Raw genomic sequence first — 25,981 nt, forward strand, 5'->3', positions numbered from 1 at the left:
ACAAGGTCAGCTCCCAGACTGCTGCGCTGGGCATCACAACAGGGGGAATAGATGGCCAGCCCTCTGTGGAGAAAGAGGTGGTTCGGGACTATTTAGAAAAGCTGGACGTGCACAAGTCCATGGGGCCGGACGAGTTGCATCCGAGAGTGCTAAAGGAATTGGCGGCTGTGATTGCAGAGCCATTGGCCATTATCTTTGAAAACTCGTGGCGAACTGGGGAAGTCCCGGATGACTGGAAAAAGGCTAATGTAGTGCAAATCTTTAAAAAAGGGAAGAAGGAGGATCCTGGGAACTACAGACCAGTCAGCCTCACCTCAGTCCCCGGAAAAATCATGGAGCAGGTCCTCAAAGAATCAATCCTGAAGCACTTACATGAGAGGAAAGTGATCAGGAACAGTCAGCATAGATTCACCAAGGGAAGGTCATGCCTGACTAAGCTAATCGCCTTCTATGATGAGATTACTGGCTCTGTGGATGAAGGGAAAGCAGTGGATGTACTGTTTCTTGACTTTAGCAAAGCTTTTGACACGGTCTCCCACAGTATTCTTGTCAGCAAGTTAAAGAAGTATGGGCTGGATGAATGCACTACAAGGTGGGTAGAAAGTTGGCTAGATTGTCAGGCTCAATGGGTAGTGATCAATGGCTCCATGTCTAGTTGGCAGCTGGTGTCAAGTGGAGTGCCCCAGGGGTCGGTCCTGGGGCCGGTTTTGTTCAATATCTTCATAAATGATCTGGAGGATGGTGTGGATTGCACTCTCAGCAAATTTGCGGATGATACTAAACTGGGAGGAGTGGTAGATACGCTGGAGGGCAGGGATAGGATACAGAGGGACCTAGACAAATTGGAGGATTGGGCCAAAAGAAATCTGATGAAGTTCAATAAGGATAAGTGCAGGGTCCTGCACTTAGGACGGATGAACCCAATGCACAGCTACAGCCTAGGGACCGAATGGCTAGGCAGCAGTTCTGCGGAAAAGGACCTAGGGGTGACAGTGGACGAGAAGCTGGATATGAGTCAGCGTTGTGCCCTTGTTGCCAAGAAGGCCAATGGCATTTTGGGATGTATAAGTAGGGGCATAGCGAGCAGATCGAGGGACGTGATCGTCCCCCTCTATTCGACATTGGTGAGGCCTCCTCTGGAGTCCTGTGTCCAGTTTTGTGCCCCACACTACAAGAAGGATGTGGATAAATTGGAGATAGTCCAGCGAAGGGCAACAAAAATTATTAGGGGTCTGGAACACATGACTTATGAGGAGAGGCTGAGGGAACTGGGATTGTTTAGTCTGTGGAAGAGAAGAATGAGGGGGGATTTGATAGCTGCTCTCAACTACCTGAGAGGTGGTTCCAGAGAGGATGGATCTAGACTATTCTCAGTGGTGGAAGAGGACAGGACAAGGAGTAATGGTCTCAAGTTGCAGTGTGGGAGGTTTAGGTTGGATATTAGGAAAAACTTTTTCACTAGGAGGGTGGTGAAACACTGGAATGCGTTGCCTAGGGAGGTGGTGGAATCTCCTTCCTTAGAAGTTTTTAAGGTCAGGCTTGACAGAGCTCTGGCTGGGATGATTTAATTGGGGATGGGTCCTGCTTTTGAGCAGGGGGTTGGACTAGATGACCTCCTGAGGTCCCTTCCAACCCTGATATTCTATGATTCTATGATTCTATGATTTTGAGTTTCAGAGCAACTTAGCTTTTTACTATGAGTTCTGAGGGGTAGGGACAGGCTGCACAACCCATTACCGCTCCTCGGAGTCCTTCACTGGCTGCCTATCTGTTTCCTAACATGTAAGAAAATGGTCTTTCTTGTTTTCAGAACGCTCAACCACTCCTTTTAGCACAAAGATATGCTGGATCTGGAAACGTGGCAGGCATGTAGGAACTGATCAAAAGCCTATTATCATCACTGGGAGTCTTTCTGTGGGTCCCCTCCATGGTGGAGAATACTTCTTTCCAGGGTATAAAAGCAGGAGGGAGTGTGGCTTCACTGGAGAGCCACAACCTTTGTGGAGCTACAAGATCTCCACACTAATGACCCTGTCCTCCAGTTAATCAGCCATGGATCAGGTGGGCACCTAGGGATCCACAAGATTCAGTGAACACTATCCACCCAGTTTGCTAAAAGGGTAGCTACACAGAATTTTCTTCCCTCTAAGCTCCTTTTTCTATATCTTCCCCCGGAGGGATAATCGGGCCCTGTGTTAAGCACAGTTTTGTGGTTTTCTCTATTTGTTTTGTTAATTGTATATCTTAATATAGTTTTCCTTAAGTTATAAAATGTACACCTAAAATCCACAGGATGTACAACAGTACTGGGGGCTCGTCTACACAGTGCAGCAATGCACAAGTGCATCAAGATGTTGTGCACTAACTGGTCCATGCATGAACTAAAAGTTCCCTATTGCACATTAGCATAGTACTTTATCGTGTTAATGTGCACCATGGAACTTCACCAGCAGGGTCAACACAGGCCACTTAGTGGGTAATCCTTTGGTTCACTTGAGAAATCACAGCCTTCTAAGTGTGCACTGCCATACCATGTAGACAAGCCCTGCATTAACATTGCTGCACACACCTTCGCCCATGCATTTTCTGATTTTGTGACTTTTTTCTGTGTAGCCATAATGGTGCATTGGTGCTGTCTTTTGCACTTCATTTTCCTTGATAATAAATATTCATCTTTGTCATGCAAGACCTTTTCAAGGAGCACATGACGGGTCAAATTGACCCAAAATTTAGGTTTTGTGGAAACAAGCTTTGCAAAACCTAAGCCCAACAGAAAAGTTTCAAGGTGTGTTTTTAAAGAAATAAATGTGCCTGTGTGGCATTTCCATCCCGAATACTGAAAGGTCTGTGCACATGCACGAAGCTACGACTGGTTAGACCCTGAAATGAAGCCACTTAGTCTATTGCCATGCTCCAGGCTGAGAGAAATACAAAAAATAAACAAATGGAATAAGTGGTGTGACATTAATTCGATTTCTTAAAAATTCCTTCATTTACATTCTTAAGGTTTAAATTCATACATAACATCATTCTTCCTCTTCGTTAAAGAAAATAAGGTTTTTATCCGTATCTCCTGAAGATTTTTGTACGACATTTTATCAGAGCATTAGCACATATTAACTATTCTCTCGTGAAGAGGCAGTGTAAGACGAGTACCCTTAAAACCTGTCCCTGCTTAAACTCTCTTACATGCTTGTTGACTTCTCTCACCATAAGATGCTGGAAGAGCCAGGATCGCATTATATTGGTAGCGTGCTTCGGTAGGACTCCCCGTTTGTTCTTTGACTTTTTATCTTCACTGTCAAGGAGGGAGGTCAGATCCAGGTTAACCTACAGGGCAGGAAAGGAGAAAGAAAAGCTTAAATAACAGTACAGGTAAAACTGTGTTGCCATGGTGACAAAACACACAATGGCTGCTTGATTTCACGGTGACTCTGCTGGGCTGCCGAGCTTTCTGCCATTCACAGAGATAAAAGCAAAATGGTTTAAGATGGATTTTATTAAAGCCTTTCTTCTGTAAGCTGGCATAAAATACTTCATTTCTCAATGAAGATGTAGGATTGGCAAATGGAAAAAGAGAGATTTTAGTGTTTCTTTACTGGAGGTGATGTGGTAAATAGTAACTCCTTCATCACTCTTGCTTGTACCTGTTGTTTTCATTAAGTTCACATCAAAGTGATTGAGCTGAGTCAGAGTCCTTGTCTGCTCTTGGGGATAATCTCAATTCAGCAACTGGGGGGCCAGTGTCTGGTGCAGCCATATCACTGTTAATCCAGATTTGCTCCAGTTTTAAATCTTGATTAGCTCAATCAATGCAAACTCCAGCTTGCCTTTGTCTACCCTGAGTGGTCAGCAGTGATACAGCTCTACTGGCTGCTGAACTGAGCTGTCCAAGGTCTAACTAGAATGTGGAGATGGTGGTAAAAGAATGTGCTATGTCTGTATATATGTAAATAGTAACAGGTAAGGTGCCAGTACAGGGCGATTTAAGAATATGTAGCAGAGTTCTAGGGTATTAAGTACTGCATATGGATTCCTCTGGAAGCTCCTTACAGGAGGCTCTGGTCTTGCCAGACTGCAAATACAATGAATCTGGCAGGCAACCTTGATAAAATTTTCCTACTGAAAAAATATTCCAATTTGGCTCAACTGATGCTAAGTGCCAATGCAAAGTATCATTCAAATATATTCCCTGCAGGCCCAGATGCTGCCTGCGTTGCCCACATCAGACACAGAACCCAGTTAGCCTTAGGCAGGAGTAGCAGTAACTTCCTTTTTTCTGAACAATCATTTGCTGCTTGAGATGAAAACCCTCAATCCATTAACGAACGTTAAACATGTGAGATTATTTCCGGAACAGCGGAGAAACATGGTTTTAAACAGAAAGGTGTGTGTGCATAAATACATAACCCCCAGGGAGATTCCTGGGGCTCAGTGTGATGGTAGTTCAGCAAGAGGCACATTGTCCCTTGTAAGGAAGGAAGGGGGCCAAGGAGAGACTCAGAGTCTGCTCAGCAACCCAGAGGGAGAGAGGAGAGCCACTATGTAGAACAGGGGCCCTGCTGGTTTGGGGAAGGATTGCAGGAGCCTGCTTAGAACAAATGATTGACAAAGGAAAGCCAAGTTAGAAGACCTAGCCTGACCAATAGGGAGCGAGATGCCCTTCCCAGGGAGCCCCAAAGGGGAGAAGTCATTTTGGAGCAGTCTGCAGCCAGCCGGGGTAAGGGCAGGACTGCCTGTCAGGGATGGGGAGGACTGGTGAGTCCCAGGCCTGCGTGCAAGGTTCCCCCTGAGAACTAGCCTCTGGGGACCTGAAAGCAAAATCCCTGAGCGTGAGCCTTTCCCGCTCCAAGGCAACACCCAGTTTGTAGAGTTTTGTTGGGAAAACTTCCCCCCAGCCTGGCTAAGTTAGCACCCAAGGTCCCTAGGTGAGATCAGTCACCACATGGCCACCTCTGCTCCGGGTGCTTATCCAGGGCTGCCACCTGCTGGGAGTGTGTCGAGCACTAGGGCCGGAGACTACAGTTTGGAGTTTAGTAGAGTTATTGTAACCTGCACCGTGAGCCCTGCACCCCTTGGGGGGGAGGGGAAATCCTGGCACCAGAAGCAGACTGACTCCTGCATGGAGAGGACGCCTGCCAGCAGTGATCATCAGCCTCTCTGCAGTGCTGAGGAGTCCAGAGCCATGTCTGAACCTGCGGCTCCATCATGGAGTTGTGAGTGCACCATCCTTCAGTTAGCTTATCAGAGAAATTGTCTGGGAGACCCCTACTCCCTGAACTGTGTCCTCAAGCCTGGGGGGAAAGGTTTGGGGAATGTATTACCTGCTGCCTATTAAATCTGCAGAGGGACGTACCACCCTACCACGTGTGAATCCTTTGGGCTGTATTGAACCCAGTCAGCCACATTGGTAGCTGCTGCTGCACCGAAGATCTCATGGTCACAGTTATCAAGGACCCCTGTGAAATACGCATCCCAATGGGACACTAATTGTACATTTGCTATATCAGGTCACATGCCAGGGAAATTCACAAGTATTATCAGCATTGACACCGGTGACCCTGAGAATAGTGTTTTACCCTGTTATGTTATATTCACCTTCTGTTTTATAGAATTACTGGTAAATATATTGTAATGTGTTTTTGTTATCTCTTGGTAGCCTGCAACTGTCTGCAAGTAAGCGGGGGTTTCCCTGTGATTAGACTTTTCCTCCCACGCTGCCCTGGTGACTCTGCCAGAAAGGAGCGAGGCAGGTGGAGACGCTGCCAAATACATTCATATGGGAAGAAAAAGAAGTTACATTCTGTTGAGCAGATGGCAGGATCCAGAAGAACCCAGGCCTGTCCATCAAAACCCATGAGGAGATTGGCGTTAACGGAGGTAACAAGGTGGATAGGTGGCACTATATATATTCTTGGGAAGCAGAAAGAGAAGAGTTTTAATGAAGTTACAGGAAGTAACAGTACAGGAGTTTTAATGAAGTTACTGGCTGAAATCTCAACATCAACTTAAAGCCTTTTCTTTTCTTTTTAGGTTCTTCATCAAAACACTTCTCCTGTATGAATTAAACATCATTATGGCAGCCCTGTGTCAGGTATAAATGATTCCCTCAGGCAAAGATTGTGATGTATTGCAGGGCCTAGGCTGAATAAATTACCCAGGCAGAAGAGGAATAGCATCAGGAGGTGCTTGTCCAGGGCTCTGTCACTGCCACAATATTCCCAGCATACTTGTATTTCACACAACTGATCAGTTTCACTGTATGATCTGAGCCAGCAATTCCCTTTATACATTAAAAAGAACCTAGATTTGGGTTTTATTTTTTCTTCCTCATTCAGGCTCAAAGAGCTGAGGACAAGGTATGGACCAGGGAGGATGCAGTAGTGAAAATGCACTTCCAAGGGTTTTATTAAGCTTGGTAAAATGAGAAATAAATGCATTAATGTGAAAAGAAGGTGAGTGCAAGTTCAAAGGGCTCTAAGGCTGTTCAGGTGCTATCTGGTTTCCACTGATGCAGAGTGAAATGTTGAAACTGAAATGCAGGGTCTCACCTGTGTAGCACTAGAAGCTTGATTTTCCCCAGGTCAGAGCATGCCAAGGGAAGAAACTAACTGGAATTCATTTGCAATGGCAAGAAATACTTACGCAGAATTTACTGGGGCTGTGGCAGGTGAACAAAATTAGCTACTCTGCTCTTAGCTAGGGTCAAAAGGGGAGAGGGCTCGCTGTCTCGGAGTAATGGAGTCTGCACTGTGATCGGATGCAGAGAGAAAAGGGGCGGGCTCCTTCGGGCTCTTATTCATTCCCTGGGTGCTTTTCTATATCAAACAAAGCAGCAGGGTAGTCTTCAGGAAGTTTGATCCTGGGTCTTACGCTTTGTATTTGAATAGTTTCATATCCCAGTGATTTTTACCACCCCATCCCATGTTGTTAGAGACATAAACAAAGTCAGTCTCACCAGATCTTTCACAGCCTCCCATCCATCAGGTAGCTTTTCTGGAGAACACGTGAGTATGACTTTCCATGACCTCCGTGACTTCTGAGCAGTTTGGGAGTGTGGGAGGGGGCTCAGGGCTGGGGCAGGGGGTTGGGGTGCCTGGCGGCGCTTACCTGGGGGGGCGCTCCCTGGCTCCCATTGACATGTCCATGCAGCTCCTAGGTGGAGTGGCCAGGGGGCTCCGCACGCTGCCCATTCCTGCATGTGCCAGCCCCGCAGCTCTTATTGGCTGCGGTTCCCAGCCAGTGGGAACTGCAGAGCCGGCATTGTGGTGGGAGCAGTACGTGAAGCCCCCATGGCCGCCCCTCCCCCTATGAGCTGCAGAGACATGCCGGTCGGATCTGGGTAGGGAGCCCACCAGCCCTGCCAACCCTCTCCCCCTCCAGGACCAGCAGGGGGTCCCACACCATGAGCTGCCGCCTGGTCCCCCCTCCCAGCACCAGCAGGGGTCCTGGGCTGTGTGCTGCCACCCACCTCCCCAGAGCACTCGTGGTCCCACAGCTCAAGTTTTATAGTAAAAGTCATGGACAGGTCTCGGGCTGTGAATTGTTGTTTACTGCCCGTGACCTGTCCATGACTTTTACTAAAAATACCTATGACTAAAAAGTAGGCTTACACATGAGTGATGCGGCCACTGAATTCTCCAAAATGTTCACGTCTCAAATGAGCAGGTGTCCCCCACACAAAAATAATTAAAAATTATAAATAATGGATGGCATCTCCATACCACTGAGATGGTGCCCACAGCCATCTGTGCGGGATGTCAAGGGGCTCCCTTTGGAATTTTCTGCCTTGGGTGCAGGCAGTATTATGGAAGGCTGCCATTTCCATAGTTCAGGTTGAGAAGAACTTTCTGTTTAAGAACTGACTTTCCAAGTGCTGAAAAATCCACTTCCCTAGGAGGTTTGTCATAAAATGTGTTATGCTACAAGAGGGACTGGGATATACATTGTGCTATAAATTTAGGGTTATTTGGTCAAGGGGTTCCCAACATATAGACCCTCTCCAAAAAATGAGCACTTTGAACATTTTCAGATTTATATAACTTTTTTTGCTGAGTGCTACAGAAAAACTATGGCTCTGACCCTCATAATAATATTGTGGTGGATTGAAAACTGATATGGCATGACATTTTGATTGAGAAACTAGAATGATACAGAATCAACTTGGCACACATTAAATGGATTAAAAAACATTGCTAAATGATAGGTCTCAAAATGCAATTGTAATCAGAGAATCATCACTGAGCACTTGTATTTCTAAGTGGGGTCCCACAGGAATCAGTTCCTGACCTTATGCTAGTTAACATTTTTATCAATGATCTGGAAGGAAAAAATATCAGCCGCTGACACAAAGATTGAGGGGAATGGCAAATAATGAAGAGGCTGGGTCTCTGATGCAGAGCAATCTGGACTGATTGGTAAACTGAGACAAGCAGACAATATGTATTTCAATTCAGCCAAATGTAAAGTCATACATTTAGCAACAAAGAATGTAGACCATACTTACGTGATGGGGGACTCTATCCTGGGAAGCAGTGACTCTGAAAAATACTTGGGGGTCAGAGTGGATATTTAGCAGAACATGAGCTCCCAGTGTGATGTTGTGGCAAAAAAGACTAATGCGATACTTGAATGTATAAACAGGAGAATCCTGAGTAGGAGTCGAGAAGTTATTTTACCTCTGTATTTGGCACTGTTGCAACCACTACTGGAATCCTGTGTCCAGTTCTGATGTCCACACTTGAAGAATGTTGAAAAATTGGTGAGAGTTCAGAAAATAGCCACAAGAATGATTGAAGGATTAGAAAACATGCCTTATAGTGAAAGACTCAAGGAGCTCCATTTATTTGGCTTATCAAAGAGGAGGTTAGGGGTTGCCTTGATCACAGTCTAGAAGTACCTACATGGAGAACAGAAATTTCATAGAGGGCTCTTCAATCTAACAGAAAAAGGTAGAACATGATCCAATGTCTGGACATTGAAGCTAGACAAATTCAGATTACAAATAAGGTGCAAAGTTTTAACGAGTGTAATTAACTATTGGAACAATTTACCAAGGTTTGTGGTGGAATCTCCATCCCTGGAAATGTTCAGATGTTTTTCTAAAAGATCTGCACTAGTTCAAACAGGAATTATTAGTACAGGCCTGTGTTACACATGAGATCAAACTAGATAATCACAATACTTCCTTCTGGCATCATAATATATTAATCTGAGTGGGGTCCTGGTCCATGATGATGGCTCATAGGCAGTGTGATAATACAAATAATAAATAGCACCCCCTTAGATTTGGGAGCCAAGAGGGGCCATTGTGATCATATACATGATCCTCCTGCATAACATAGCCCAGAAAATAGGGATCCCTGATTCCTCATCCCTGGATCAATAGAGCTAGATCTAATCCTGTGGGTCAGTGACAGTGTATGGACAAGAGAGCACAACATAATGCAGAAAATGGTAGGTTTTCTTGGTTATGTAGCATAGTGTGTGCCATGTTCCACTGTAGTGGCTGATCCACACTGAGGATAATCATCTGTTGCCACCACTTTAACTCTTTAACTCAAATAGTAGATGTCTGTACTGTGGATCTGAAGTTCTTGTAGGTATGTGGCAGTTCTCCAAAAAAGGCTATGCATTTGGAGTTTAATGTACCCACCCATATGTGCTGTGGCAGAGCTCTGTCCTTGTCTCCGTGGGTCCTGCATTTCCTGGCGGATTTCACTAACCTCAGAAGCTTACTGTGACTCTCCACATAGCCCTTCTCTCTCTAGAGGCAAGGGTCACAGATTACTGAGCCATTTTCATCATAAGCCAGCAAGGGAGCTGAGGAGAAGCAACCTTCCCTCGCACAGTCTCTGTTGTCTCCCAGCCTCAGTGATTAATTGGGGAAGGGAGGGGGGAGCCTGGGCCCGCCCTCTACTCTAGGCTCCAGCCCAGGGACCCTAATAGTAGCAGCTATGGTAGCTGACTTTTTGGAAATAGGACATGTACAATTCCTTGGGCCACTTCCTCACAGCAGCCCCCACTCAATATCTCCTTCACCAATACCTCAGGGCCTCCTTCCTTGCACCTGATATGGATTTGTACTGCTTAGTTCCTCCAACAGTGTGGCTTCCTCCTACAGCTCCTGACATGCGCACCTCACTGACTAACTTTTAACTAGTTCCAGCCAGCCCTTGATTGGCTTCAGGTGTCCCAATCAACCTAGCTAGCTCCACTCCTTTCTAGAAGGATCTTAATTGGCGCCAGGTGTCTTGAATAACCTGAAGCAACTGCCATTTGCTTAGCATGGTACCAGGGATTTGTTTAGCCAGGGGCTAACATACCTGTTTGTCACTAATTCACTCAAGCCATCTGGCCTTGCCCCGTCACAGTGCACACATATCATATCATTTGAAAGTTTATTTTATGTACTGTGACAAAATTCTGCCTCTGCCTTGGTGGGTCCTGCGCTTATTGGCAGATTTGCTCGCCCCAGAGATTCAGGGCGGCCCTCAGTTTGGCCACTTTTGCTAGTGGCTCAAACTGCCGTTCACTAAGCTAAGCTCATCACTGGCCAGCATGGGGAAAAAGAAGGAGAACAATCCCTGCAGTCTCTGCTGGTCCACCTAGTGGGACCCACAGTCCAGGTCAACACTTCCTGTATCCAATAGGGAGTTGGGAGGATGGGGGGAACCTGGGCCTGGCCTCTACTGCGGGTTCCAGCCCAGGGCCCTGTGGATCACAGCTGTCTACAGTGATTTGTGCAACACCTGTGTGACATCTACAACTCCCTTGGCTACTTCCCCATGGCCTCCTTCCAACATCTTCTGTATCCTCACCACAGGACCTTCCACCTGATGCCAGAGAGCGTTTGTATTCCTCAGTCCTCCAGCAGCACGCCTTCTCACTCTCAGCTCCTTGTGCGCCCCTCGCTGACTGAAGTGAGGTCCTTTTTAAACCAGGTGCCCTGATTAGCCTGCCTGTCTTAATTGATTCTAGCAGCTTCTTAATTGGCTCCAGGTGTCCTAATTAGCCTGTCTGCCTTAATTGGTTTCAGTAAGTTCCTGATTGTTCCTGATTGTTCTGGAACTGCCCCCGTTACCTTACCTGCTTAACCTGGGGCTAAGATATCTGTCTTCTATCACTCTCCTGTGGCCATCTGGCCCAACCCTGTCACATACCCTCCCCCCGGCTCAACACCATGGGGTTGGGCAACTTGGTATGTCAGGCAGTGTACCCATGACAAGCCATCTGCATTGTCATGGTGGCTTCCAGCCGGGTGTTGTATGATGAATTGGAAAGGTTGTAGGGACAGGAACCATCTGGTCACCCTTGCGTTCTTCTCTTTATTTCGTTGCATCCACTGGAGAGGTGCATGGTCAGTCACAAGGGTAAACCATCATCCCAGCAGGTAATAACTAGTGTTTCCATGGCCCATTTCACAGCAAGGCACTCTCTCTCAACCACTGCATAGTTCTGCTCTCTCAGGAGGAGTTTTCTGCTGAGGTGGAGGATCGGGTGTTCTTTGTCTCCGACCATTTGCGACAGGACAGCTCCCAATCTGACTTCAGATGCATCTGTCAGTAAAATGAATTTTTTGTTGAAGTCCGGGGCTATAAGCATGGGGTTACTGCAGAGGGCTGTCGTGAGATCTGTGAATGCTTTCTCTGCGGCATCTGTCCACTTCACCATGTCTGGACCCCAGGCTTTTATCAGGTCCATCAGGGGACTCGCTCTGGTGGTGAAATGGGGAATAAATTGCCGGTAGTACCCCACCACACCCAGAAATGCCCGGATTTGTATTTTCCGAGTCAGCCAGGGCCAATTTTCGATAGCCTCCAGTTTGTTTAGTTGGGGCTTGACCATGCTCCTTCCTACAATGTAGCCAAGGTATTTAGCCTTGGCTAGCCCTACAGCACACTTGGCTGGGTTGGCTGTACGGCCTGCCCATCTTAGCATGTCCAGTACCGCTTCCACCTTTTCCAAGTGGGTCTCCCAGTCGGGGGTGTCAATAATCACATCATCCAGGTATGCAGCTGCATAACTGGTATGGGGCCGCAGGAGCTTGTCCGTAAGACGCTGGAAGGTGGCAGGTGCCCCATGCAGTCCAAAAGGAAGAACAGTATATTGAAACAGACCCTCTGGTGTAGAGAATGCTGTCTTTTCTTTCACTTCTTTGGTAAGGGGAATCTGTCAGTATCCCTTTGTTAAATCAAGGGTGGTCAAAAATTGGACATTGCCCAGGTAGTCAACTAACTCATCAATATGGGCTATGTGATAGGCATCAAATTTGGATAGCTCGTTCAGCTGGCAAAAGTCATTACAAAACCTAGTGGTGCCATCGGGTTTGGGCACCAACACAATCAGGCTCAACCACTGACTGTTGGACTCTTCAATGACTGACTCCCAGCTCCAACATCCTTTTCACCTCTGTCTTGATCTCTTCCCTTTTTGCCGCTAGGACCTGGTAGGTCCTTAATGTTACCTTCGCCCCAGGGTCTGTGATAATGTGGTGATATGCTTCAGTGGTCCGGCCTGGTTTGGTTGAAAACATGTCCTGGTATTGGTTGATCATCTCAGTTACCTCCTTCTTCTGTTTCGCTGTCAGATCAGTGGATATCCTCATCTGCTCCTGCAGGTTATTTTATTATTATCCTGGATTGGGGTCTCTTGGGCCACTACACATGCCTCTCGCTGGTGACAAGGCTTTAAGAGGTTAATGTGATAAATCTGTTCTTGTTTCCAGCATCCAGGGTGCCACACCTTGTAGGTTACTTCCCCCATGGGTTCAACCACCTCATAGGGCCCCTGCCATTGGGCCAAAAGCTTGCTTTCTGCCGTAGGTACCAACACCATCACCCGATCCCCTTGTTGGAACTTGTTGCAGCTGACTACATTTCACAAGCTTCCCTGAAATAAGCATGATCGCACTCCCCGAATCAACCAGTGCTGTGGTCTCTGCCCCATTTAGTTTTACTGGTCTGCTGTACATATGCAGGGTTAGTGTGACCCCCACCAGGTGGATTAGGAATCATAGGTCTGCCCAGTTCCCCAGGTTACACTGCATAGGCTCCTCGGCACTGGGACACTGTGCAGCTATGTGTCCCCACTCCCCGCAGGCATAACATCTGTATGGAGCCCTAGGCATTCCCCGGTCTCTTGGTTTGGGGAGTCTAATGACACTATCTTCTTCCCCCTCAGTGCTCTGACTCTTTATGGCCTCCGGTGGGCCTTCAGCCCCTCTCTTTTTCTACCTGGGCCCTCCTGGCGGCCCAGTCGCCTGAGCTCTGGGGCTTGGTGCTACTAATTTAACCCAGGGTGCCTCTTCCTTAACTGGTCGGGTCAGCTCCCTTGCCATACTTTGCCTCTCTACCAGTGCGACAATCTCATCGTAGGTGGAGGGTTCGTTCTGGCTTACTCAGGTGCAAAGGTCTGGTGGTAGTCCTCTCATGTACCGGTCGATGACCAGAATGTCTAGTATCTCCTCCGGACTCTGGGACTCAGTTTGTAACCACTTTCGTGCAAAATGGATGAGGTCATATAACTGGGACTGCAGGGTTTTGTTCTCCTGGTACCTCCACTCATTATATTGTTGGGCCCACACTGCGGTCGTTACCCCAGATCTGGCCAGGATCTCTGCTTTCAGCTAGGGATAGTCTGCCGCAGCCTCTTCAAGCAAATCATAGTAGGCCTTCTGGGCCTCCCCATACAGGAATGGAGCGAGGATTCCAGACCACTGTTCTTGGGTCCAAGCCTCCCGCAGGGCTGTCCTCTCAAAGGCCAGGAGGTATGCCTCTACATCTTCCTCCCTCGTCATTTTCTGCAGCCAATTGCTGGCCCATATGATCTGCGTCGCATCATGGCCATGGTTCAGCTCTATAAGGGCCTTTACCTGGTTTACCAGTTCCTGCAACATAGTGCGATCTTGAGCAGCCTGGTCCATCAGCAGGCAATTAGTCTCTTGCTGCAGCTGCACTGCCTCCTATTGGGCGGCTGCCTGGACACGGGTAGCCTCCTGCTGGGCAACTGTGGCTTGTATCAGTGCCTGCACTATCTCCTCCATTGTGGTGGGGGAAAAAAACCAAAAAACCCTCTCCTTTTTTTTTTTTTATACTAACACTCTCCTTCTTCTACCGCACTGTGCACACCAAATCCCACCCCGACACCAGGTCAGATTCTAGCAGCTTCTTAATTGGCTCCAGGTGTCCTAATTAGCCTGTCTGCCTTAATTGGTTTCAGCAAGTTCCTGATTGTTTTGGAACTGCCCCAGTTACCTTACCCAGGGGAAAGGGACCTGCTTAACCTGGGGCTAATATATCTGTCTTCTATCACTCTCCTGTAGCCATCTGGCCCGACCCTGTCACAGTACATTTAGATGAGATATGATATGGAGCTGTCAAGTGGTGCCATAAACCTGTAGGCAAGGTTGAATGATAGTAACAAAATGAGTCTTTTGGGTTTTTTTCCCCAGAGTTCCAGAAACACTGCAACATAACTACATTTTTTACTGTAGAAGTTAATTTCAGCACATTAATGTGTACTCGTTGGTCAAAGCTACCAATCAACAATGTATTGAAAATTGATTGGTTTTGCATGGGCATTTGTTTAGAAATCATAAAGCCTTTAGTATATGACAGATGTTGACATTTTGCAATATACTAACATGAAATGTTCTCAAATTCTTAATTTTCAAATTGTGAGTATAATAGCTTTACATAATTTCAGTTCAAATTTGCTGACCAGCTCAGTCTCACACTGAAGTTTGTGCTCCAATAGCAGTAGATTGTATGCCCACAGTTTGAACTGCATAGTTTCATATTATGAATATGCAAAAGCTATGAGAGAAAGAAATGGCCTAACAAGAAGTAATGAAGACTAAGTCCACAAATAAGTCCTTGCCTCTGCACTGAAGAGGGATGAAGAGCATGTTAAAACTCCTACGACCCATGTTATCAACAATATGACAAAGCCATCTGATCTTGAATCACGTCTGGATGTGCTTACCAACATACCTGTGATGTTATTGACATGAACTGTGACCGTATAGATCATTGTTGCAACCAGGGTCCTATGGTTGCACCAGGTCTTGTGCAGAGAAGGTCAAGTGGGGTGTCTATAGAAAGGTTGTAGTTTGCTGGTTATGATTATGCTGTCTGTATTTGTGTATCATTTTTGTATTTGAAGTTATGAATACTGGCTATGTACTTGTAGATCAATGTGTTTGATTCTAAGTAGCATCAGTGAAGCATTTGGTCATCTGCTTGAGAAAGGACTATTCTCAGTAAGTGCCTAATCAAGAAACATTTAACGACAATGGACTTTGGGAGATGCCAATCCACATCTGAGCTTTCCTGGGTATGTTCAAACTAACATATAAACAATGGTGTCAGCCTGCAAAAAGCTGAATCATTCATAGACATGTGACTTGCCCAGGTGGCTACAAACTCCATCTTGTTGCTGTGACTTTGCACAGAAGAACAAATGGGTTTCTGCCCACAAGAGAAAGGCTATAAAAGTCCCTGGAAACCCCGCCATTTTGTCTTCAGCTGTCTTAAGAGATGGCCTCTCCAACCCCAAGAAATGCCTGAAAGAAACTGGAACAAAGGACAATAAATATGGGGGTGTGAGTGATTGCTGGACCCAGACTAGAAGGAGTCTAGTCTGTGAAAGATGCTTATTGGAACATCTCTGAGGGTGAGATTTACCTGCATTCAGTTTCATACTGTATTAGGCTTAGAATTGCATTTTTGTTTTGTTTTATTTTGCTTGGTAACCTACTTTGTTCTGTCTGTTATTACTTGGAACCACTTAAATCCTACCTTTTATACTTAATAAAATCATTTTTTTGCTTATTACTGAACCCAGAGTTAGTGACGAATACCTGTGGGAGCAAACAACTGTGCATATCTCTCTATCAGTGTTATAAAGGGTGGACAATTTATGAGTTTACCCTGTATAATCATAGAATCATAGAATATCAGGGTTGGAAGGGACCTCAGGAGGTTATCTAGTCCAACCCCCTGCTCAAAAGCAGGACCCATCCCCAATTAAATCATCCCAGCCAGGGCTCTGTCAAGCCTGACCTTAAAAACTTCTAAGGAAGGAGATTCTACCACCTCCCTAGGTAACGCATTCCAGTGTTTCACCACCCTCCTAGTGAAAAAGTTTTTCCTAATATCCAACCTAAACCTCCCCCACTGCAACTTGAGACCATTACTCCTTGTCCTGTCTTCTTCTACCACTGAGAATAGTCTAGAACCATCCTCTCTGGAACCACCTCTCAGGTAGTTGAAAGCAGCTATCAAATCCCCCCTCATTCTTCTCTTCTGCAGACTAAACAATCCCAGTTCCCTCAGCCTCTCCTCATAACTCATGTGTTCCAGACCGCTAATCATTTTTGTTGCCCTTCGCTGGACTCTCTCCAATTTCTCCACATCCTTCTTGTAGTGTGGGGCCCAAAACTGGACACACTACTCCAGATGAGGCCTCACCAATGTCGAATAGAGGGGAACAATCACATCCCTCGATCTGCTGGCAAGGCCCCTACTTATACATCCCAAAATGCCATTGGCCTTCTTGGCAACAAGGGCACACTGTTGACTCATATCCAGCTTCTTATCCACTGTCACCCCTAGGTCCTTTTCCGCAGAACTGCTGCCAAGCCATTCGGTCCCTAGTCTGTAGCGGTGCATTGGGTTCTTCCGTCCTAAGTGCAGGACCCTGCACTTATCCTTATTGAACCTCATCAGATTTCTTTTGGCCCAATCTTCCAATTTGTCTAGGTCCCTCTGTATCCTATCCCTGCCCTCCAGCGTATCTACCACTCCTCCTAGTTTAGTATCATCTGCAAATTTGCTGAGAATGCAATCCACACCATCATCCAGATCATTTATGAAGATATTGAAGAAAACTGGCCCCAGGACCGACCCCTGGGGCACTCCACTTGACACCGGCTGCCAAGCTAGACATCGAGCCATTGATCACTACCCGTTGAGCCCGACAATCTAGTTAACTTTCTACCCACCTTATAGTGCATTCATCCAGCTCATACTTCTTTAACTTGCTGACAAGAATACTGTGGGAGACCATGTCAAAAGCTTTGCTAAAGTCAAGAAACAATATATCCACTTCTTTCCCTTCATCCACAGAACCAGTAATCTCATCATAGAAGGCGATTAGCTTAGTCAGGCATGACCTTCCCTTGGTGAATCCATGCTGACTGTTCCTGATCACTTTCCTCTCATGTAAGTGCTTCAGGATTGATTCTTTGAGGACCTGCTCCATGATTTTTCCGGGGACTGAGGTGAGGCTGACTGGCCTGTAGTTCCCAGGATCCTCCTTCATCACTTGGATGGAAAAATGTGGATAACAATCTACTTCCTGCATTCTTCAAAGGACCAATGGCATCTGAACTTCTACAAGACCTTATTTGTGCCTGTACCAGCAGGGGCTTCTACACAATCAACTGTCCGTAGTCAGAACGATCTTCCCCGTACAGAACTATATACATGCAAGGCAATGAAGATTGGTGGTAACCCATTGTGACCAAATGCACCCCTACTCCGCACTGTAAAAAACATGCCTTGTGAGATATAATTTGAAAACTAATAACTCACTGGTCAATAATATTATGATGAAACGTGTAACAACATTATTTGTAAAGTTATGAATTTCCCCAGAATGATGTTGGTAGCACAAGTTCAAACCCATGTAGGCCCAGTTAGTCAGGTCTGGTCAAGCAGGTCTTAAAAGAATGTGTGTGTTTTACCTCAATTTACATATGAGTACTAAACAAAGTCCTCAAAACTGCAATACGGAGACAAGGCAAATCTGCATTTTAGCAAACAACAACATGAAACCTCTTTTACAGTGAGACTCCTTGTCCCTGTCATCAATGGGTGACTGAACTATAAAAGTGAGGGGTAGAAACACACTATCTCTCCCTATCCTTCGCTCTCTCTGTTTCACTTAAGAAGACAAAAGAAACAACCTTTGGACTCTGGGAGCAGATCCTGGCATGAGAATTTGATTGGCACTGTTACTGGGTACCTGTGGTAAAAACTTCACCTTGACCCAAGTCTAGTTTAAGTTCAGAAAATGTTTTATCTTTATTTCTCTTATAAACACTTCTGACTTTAATAACTGTACTCACTTAAAATCTGTTTCTTTGTAGTTAGATGAACTTGTTTTATTCTTTAATCAAAACGAATCCAGTGCTGTGACTTGTTTGGGTAACTCCATTTAAAAGTAACAAGACTGTTGTATACTGATCCCCTTAGAGGGACAATGGATCTAGCACACCTGGACTGTCCAGGAGAGGGCTGGACTGTGCAGAACACATGTTTCTGGGAGTGTGTTTGGACCACTCTGCAGGTAGTAACCAAGGCTGTTGGAAGCCAGAGTGTGGCTGGTGTTTGCTGACAGGCTGCTGGGGTCAGAGCTGCTGGACCAGGGCTGAAGCTATACACAGACACTCAGGAGGTGACTTGCATGCTGTTTGGCTGCTTGTGAGGAGCCCAGGTTGGGAGCTACAGCAGCAAAGCATTGGGAGGCACCCCAGCTTTCAGGGCAAGTGGTGACACAGCTCCTCGCTGGTCTGGATTGTACCCCAAAATGTCATGCCCACACTCCCAACAGATTTCAGAGTAACAGCCGTGTTAGTCAGTATTCGCAAAAAGAAAAGGAGTACTTGTGGCACCTTAGAGACTAACCAATTTATTGGAGCATGAGCTTTCGTGAGCTACAGCTCACTTCATCGGATGCATACCGTGGAAACTGCAGCAGACTTTATATACACACAGAGATCATGAAACAATACCTCCTCCCAGCCCACTGTCCTGCTGGTAATAGCTTATCTATCTCCCAACAGAGACCACAATGGTGAACAAGAGGATGATGATGATACCTGTATATATTTATTATTAGATTTTGTTTAACCCTTAGGTTATTGTTGTTGTGATGCTTTGAGATCACAAAAAAATCCAATTTTGTCTTAGTTTAATGACTATATATTATTTAACAGCCGAATGCAAATATTTCAAAGTTGTCATTTTAAAGTGTTGGTGTCATTGTTTGTGCCACGACCATAGAAATGGAATAACTTGACCACTCTGCATCATATCTCATCTCGAAGTAGATGCAATGAGTTTTTTTATGATGTGTGTGTAGAGAGGGTAAATTAAGTTGACCAAATTGGTGGTGTCTGCTGTTCCCCTACTGGATTCAGACCACAAAGGGAGGAGTCATTGTAGAATTGTAGGAGTGGAAGAGACCTCAAGAGGTCATGTAGTCCAGTCCCTGCACTCATGGCAGGACTAAGTATTATCTAGACCATCCTGGACAGATATTCGTCTAACCTGCTCTTAAAAATCTCCATTATGGTTCTGTGTGACAGAATTTCAGTTTTTATAACTCGTTTTTTAAAAAACCTAAAACTTCACACACATGACCTTTATTAAAAGAAAGTTAAAACCACAAAATCAAACACTAACTGGGCAGGAAACACCAATGCAACCTTAAATCTGCCTCTGTGTGTGTGTGTGTGTGTGTGTATTATGACAGTCTTTAATTACATGAGTACAGAAGCAGAAGGACCCCTGCTTCTGTTACGAAGGAGGCATATAGTTAGGTTGCACAGACAACCTTATTTCTGGCATTTTGTGTGCTTAAATCTGCAACCCTTACCTTCAGATATAGTTTTTTTGTATGAAAAAAGCACGAACATCTGTCAGCTAGATTTGACTCTGTCTTTACGCATTTCCAGTGGAAGGCTGGGAAAATTCTTTAGCCCAGTGAATACAAATCTCAGTATTCTGAATCAGTTTCTGCAAATGCCTATAATTTATGAAAAGGGAGGGGGAATAAAATGGAAACAAACTAGTGATGAACAATAAAACAAATGGACCCTTTCACTGAGCTCCATAATTCATGTGCGTGGGAGCAGTGGATGAGTGATTATGGCGTATCTTTTGTTGACAGGACAGATGTATTATCCTGTGCACTGCTGTATATTGTTGTATCACTTTTATTCTATACAATGCAGATCATTCAAAAATTTGCTGTTGCCTCAAGCAGCACAGGGGTCATTTTCAGGTTTAAACTAGTGTCAGTGGTGGATTCTCTGTAACTTGAAGTCTTTAAACCATCATTTGAGGACTTCAGTAACTCAGCCAGAGGTTCTGTGGCCTGCAATGTGCAGGAGGTCAGACTAGATGATCACGATGGTTCCTTCTGACCTTAAAGTCTGTCTATAACCCTCCAATAAATTGCTCAAGTTCAGCCTAATTCACATTAAAATGTCTGATAATCACCTTAGCTGTAGCTCTGGAATGAACCAAACTGGTGGCTATCTCAGAGAAATGCCTATTTGCAATTCCTCACAATAAAAGGTTAACTATTGTGTATTTTTTCACTGTAACTCTCTGCATTTCTGAACACTCTGAGACTCAATGCATTCATCTTTCTTTGTTAAGGACGTGCCTTTCAGAAGTGCTGGACATCCACAGCTTCTATTGCCTCAGTCACATCTGCCAACTAGGCCATAATTGTTTTTGAATGTTTGTTTTTTTAAATCGTGTCTCTTCAGCGCAGGGTAAACCGCGTACAGAATTTACACTCGGCTTGAAAGTTATCAACACATTTCTAGCTAGACCACTTCAAGTAAATAGAAAACTGATTTTTTTCCCCTACAAACTGACATCAAATGTATGTGTGTTCCTGATGGAAGAGTTTATTATTTAATTCTAAACCCCTGTGAAAGCCAATGCATTTTCCTTATGATTCTTTGCTGTTATGACTCGTTGTTGTTCATAGCATGTTGTCTAAGTGTGGTGTTCCACATACATTTCATATAAACGACTTCTGTGGACTGCATAGCACTACAAGATGTTATATGTGTCTGTCTGAGTTGTAGAAAACACCAGTATGATATGTTTTTGTATTATCTTGAGAAAGAGTGTGTGATCATGTAATTAAAACCTGAGCCAGATTCACAGGTACACTCCAGCTGCTTTGCACCACTGTGATGCAAAGCAGCTGTAAACCTAGCTTAAGTCGCTGCTTAAATGGATTTATAGCTGCTTTGCATCACAAGAGTGCATCATGTGGGTGAATCTGTCCCTGTATTTATAATGCATTCAAACAAAGAGGCAGAGTTACAGTTGTGTGAGCAACCTTTAGTTTACCTCTCTTGACTTTTGTGTGATTAACTGTAATTTTATCATTAACTTTATATTGTATTTTTTGCATTCCGTGTGTATAGTTTTATTTTTTACAGAGAAAACTAAACAAGGAGCTTTGTTCTCCCAAGCTTCAAAGATCTGCAACACTGAACTGCCAAAGAGCTCTGGAGGAACAGAGCTTTATTTCAGCAGAGGGCAGTTCTTATTACCAGACCCTGAACTCTCTGAAACATTAGGCCCTAGCTAGTTCAAGTCTCTTCAGTGGATGAGGCAGCCCACTACTAAGATAATGTAGCTAACCACAGCAGGAGCACATACATATTTGGGATTCAGATCCTAAAACGTCTTACCGAAATATGTGTTCATATAGGGCAAGCACAGGACTCCATCAGTCTGTCAAACCTATTGCAATAAGGTCAGAGAATAACTTCACTGAATCTCCCTGCCCCTCAGAAGTGGATTATCATAGAATAATAGAAGATTAGGGTTGGAAGAGACCTCAGGAGGTCATCTAGTCCAACCCCCTGCTCCAAGGACCAACCCCAACTAAATCGGAGCCTTCCTTTGACTTACTTCACACAGGCTGGTCATAGTCATGGGTCTGCATCTCCTCAATGACGTTCACATGTCACGGGTCAGTTACTTACTAGGAAGCCAGAGTGTTAGTGAAGGATCAAAACACAGATCTCCCTTTGACAATCCATCACACTTGCATTAACCATAGGTCTGGCTGGATGTCCCAGGCCTCATCATGTGTGAGTACCTACCCCCCACTGATTTTAATGAGAGCTGTCCGCTGACAGAATGTCTGGCTCCTCATTGCTAAGCATATTGTCAGGAACTGCTGGACCTAAAATTTGCTAAAAGCAGTGGCAGCTGTTGTTTGTAACTGAGTCTCCCTGCACAATTTAGGTGAGAGAGCAGGAGTGAGTGTGAGAGGGGAGAGAGCACAAGATAGCACCAAGGGGAGAGTGTGAGAGGAGGGAACATGAGATTATGTGCAAAAAGAGTGTGAGAGCAAGTATGTGACCAGAGAGAGAAGGAGCTGAGACAGGGCATGAAAGGAGATTGTGGGGGCAGAGGGAGATGTGAGAGCAGTGGATGAATGAAAAATGACCATGCTCTTTCCCTGTAGTTGTTCCCCTTTTAAAACTTTAAGGACACCAGTGTTCTGGCTTAGCCCTTTCAGGCCTCTCAGTCCCACTCATCTTACCTGTGTGTTCTGGATCTGTATGGCTCCTTGTGGGATTGCTTGGGTTACCACTTGGCCCTGAGATGTTACCATAGTTACAGGCTGGTAAAGGGCTCCACCTGACAAAGATATGGTTCAAAGCAGAGTTTTAGGGAAACAGCTGGTATTTATCACTCCAGGCTGGCCAAGGGGAGGCACATGCTCAAGGCCAGTGGTGTCACTGGTCTCAGCTGCAGCTCAGAGTTGTCGTGAGAAGTCAGTTTGGAAAGGAGCATATTAACACTTTTAGCAGAGCTGCACACTGTCCAGTACAAAAGCACAGGGATTGGACTAGCCAGATAAAACTGGGTCTAGATCCATTCCTGTAGTTCAAGCAAAGGATCACAGTAAAAGTATGACAAAATAATGTCATTCCCTTCCAAAGCCAAGAGCTCTCAGGTTCTGGGGCCCTGGGGCAGCCCCAGCCGGAGCGGCTGTGAGGGGATAGAACACTGCCAACCTTTTCTGGGGCTCAGAAGATCCCTGGAGCTACAGAATTTGACATTCTGCAAAGCAGAGATGACAGAAGGGTGATGCATCATCACTACAGCTCTGTTTAAAAACACATCAATTCTACACTGGACAAATTGATCCTGGGCCACAGGTCAGTACCCAAAGCAGAACTAGAGTTGCTGAAATAACAGACACTGCCCAGCTCACAAAGAATGGTCTGAGACAGTAACATGAAAATGAACCTACTGGCTACCAAGGGGCCAGCATGCAGTATTGTGAGCCCTGATCCAAGAAGGCAGAGCCAGTAGAGTCATCAGAGCTCTCCCGCTGTGCAGTTAATTATCTCAGCTTTAACAGAAAGACAGGTGTTCCCATTTCACAACATCTGAGTCAGAAGACACTTGGACGTGCAAAGTGCTGCCCAGTTCCATGCCATACCTTTCATTTCACAGACATTTGCTCTGCCTGTTCTTACTCAGGTTTTTTTTTCCTTGTCATCTAAAGAAAAGAACGTAAGCATGCAAAAGATGTGACTAACATGGTCACTGATGTACGTTGCACGCCTCCCACCTGACACAACTTGTGAATTGACCGTTGCCATGGAGATGTTCCCTGGCTGCAGCGCTGATGCTGGGACCACAATTCCCTGGGGGTTGTTGGCCACTGCAGTCATTGAGTTCGGAGAATTCTGCAGCAAATCCTAGAGAGACCAACACAAACCTCAGCTTATACAAAGATTCCAGACACAATCAGCAGAAACAAGCCTTATTGGGAATTAGCCTTCGATCAAAGGGTAAATTCAATACTAACCCTGTGCTCATCTGCAGACTGAGATTTTTAGGGGTCTCAAAGCATTTTAGAAATATTAATAAACAGAGAATAAAATATACTTTTTTCCAACAATGAATTTCTGTTGTACATATTTTGATATTTTTTTCCATGGGGAAACTTCAGAATGAAATAAAACAATATATTTTCATTTAGATTCCAATTTTTTTAAATGCTTTCATTCTATCTGAAATTTCATTTCATTTTAATTGACATTCACATTTCAATTCAACCTTCAGAAATGAAAACAACTTTTTGAAATTTTGGATTTTTGTTTTCTCCCTTTTTTGCTCCTGAATGGAATAGAATGTCTAGTTATTGGTTTTTTAATTCTTTCCTCTCTTTTTAACATTTCCCTTTTTCTACTTTAACTTTTAAAAATGTCTCCAACTTTGGAAAAGTTACCAAGTTAGAAAAATGAACTTTGCTAACTCTTCCCCTCATGATTCTGATCCATGCTGGCAGTTCCTGTATTCCTGTGTCTTTCTATCTGTGTTTGTGTAGCATCCAGCAAAATGGGGCCCCAGTCATTAGTGGGCCTTTGGGAGCTAAATATGTATACCTGTGTTTGAAGTTATGAATATTGCGTGTGTACTGGCTTGATTTTTTAAGTAGCCTTTGTAAGCATTTGGTCAGCTTCTTGAGAAAGGAATGTGCAAGTTAAATGCTCAATCAAGAAGCACTTAACGGACAATGGATCTTGAAGATGCCAGTCCACATCTGAGCTTTTGCAGGAATTTGGCTTGGGTGGTAAGAAACTCAGTCATACATGGACATGTGACTTGCCCATGTGACTCCAAAAGTCCATTTTGTAGCTGGATTCTACACGGGGGGCAGGGGAGTGTCCATCCACAGGAGAAAGTCTATTTAAACCCCTGGGAGACCCCTCCATTTTGTCTTCTGCTGGCTAAGAAGATAGCCTCTCCACCCCCAAGGATACCTGAAAGAAACTGGAACAAAGGTCAGTAACTACAGGGGGTGTGAGTGATTGCTGGACCCAGACTAGGAGGAGACTAGTCTGTAAAAGGAAGCTTACTGGAATTCCTTTAAGGGTGAGGTTTTTATCTGTATTCAGAGTTCTTACTGTATTAGATATGGACTTGTGTGTTTTACTTTATTTTTCTTGGTAATTCACTTTGTTCTGTCTGTTATTACTTGGAACCACTTAAACCCTACTTTCTGTATTTAATAAAATCTCTTTTTATTTATTAATTAATTCAGAGTATGTATTAATACCTGGGGGGGAGGGGGGCTGAACAGCTGTGCATATCTCTCTATCATTGTTACAGAGGACGAACAATTTATGAGTTTACCCTGTATAAGCTTTATAGAGGGTAAAACAGATTTATTTGGGGTTTGGACCCCGTTGGGAGTTGGGCATCTGAGTGTCAAAGACAGGAACATTTCTTAAGCTGCTTTCAGTTAAGTCTGCAGCTTTGGGGCACGTGGTTCAGACCCTGGGTCTATGTTGGAGCAGACTGGTATGTCTGGCTCAACAAGACAGGGTGCTGAAGTCCCAAGCTGGCAGAGAAAGAAGGGGCAGAAGTAGTCTTGGCACATCAGTTGGCAGCCCCAAGGGCGTTTCTGTGATTCAACCCGTCACACCTGTGTCTTTCTATCTGTGTTTGTGTAGCATCCAGCAAAATGGGGCCCCAGTCATTAGTGGGCCTTTGGGAGCTAAATATGTACATATGGTTACATAGTAATAAAGCTAAAAGAAAAGGAGTACTTGTGGCACCTTAGAGACTAACAAATTTATTTGAGCATAAGCTTTCATGAGCTACAGCTCACTCCATCGAAAGCTTATGCTCAAATAAATTTGTTAGTCTTTAAGGTGCCACAAGTACTCCTTTTTTTTTTTGCGAACACAGACTAACACGGCTGCTACTCTGAAATCAGTAATAAAACTGTCACCTGACCTGCAAGGGCAATATACAGCTCCTTTCCCCCATCATGGCTGTGATTCTGTATGATTGAAATATGACCTTGTATATCAATGTAACTAGCACTGTTATTTTAACAAATCTTATACAAAGTATGTCATGTAAGGTATCAATGAAAAAGTTAGAATCTATCAAATATGATTATCCTATTTGTATGCATGTATCATCTTTGTAACTAAAGTTATGAACATTGACTATGTACCAGTATTTCAAATGTATTTGATCCTGGGGTAACACCCACCATGTAAAAACTACATTCAGGACAGACAGCTTTATGTTGATGGCCCCTCAAGGGCAATTAACTCTCACAGTGGGCCATAAAAGAAACTCATTCCACCCGTTGGCTCTTCCTGCAGATGCCTTAT

General features: G+C 44.8%; 1 protein-coding gene across 6 annotated transcripts in view; it reads right to left on the bottom strand.

The window, feature by feature from the left end:
- The window catches only part of PKNOX2 (PBX/knotted 1 homeobox 2), a 688,475-nt gene that overhangs the window by 59,448 nt on the left and 603,046 nt on the right, over positions 1-25,981 (bottom strand). For 5 of the 6 annotated variants that reach the window (XM_073320703.2, XM_073320715.2, XM_073320702.2 and 2 more), the window contains 3 exons: positions 23,416-23,545; positions 22,375-22,472; positions 3,211-3,330 (listed from right to left, as the gene is read on the bottom strand). In XM_073320703.2, coding sequence (XP_073176804.1) covers positions 3,211-3,330; positions 22,375-22,472; positions 23,416-23,545 — 348 coding nt within the window. The remainder of the gene's footprint in view (positions 1-3,210; positions 3,331-22,374; positions 22,473-23,415; positions 23,546-25,981) is intronic. The other variant, XM_073320717.2, reaches the window with a different exon arrangement.

This window comes from Lepidochelys kempii, chromosome 22 (genome assembly GCF_965140285.1).
Source record: "Lepidochelys kempii isolate rLepKem1 chromosome 22, rLepKem1.hap1, whole genome shotgun sequence".
Taxonomy (NCBI): Eukaryota; Metazoa; Chordata; order Testudines; family Cheloniidae; genus Lepidochelys; species Lepidochelys kempii.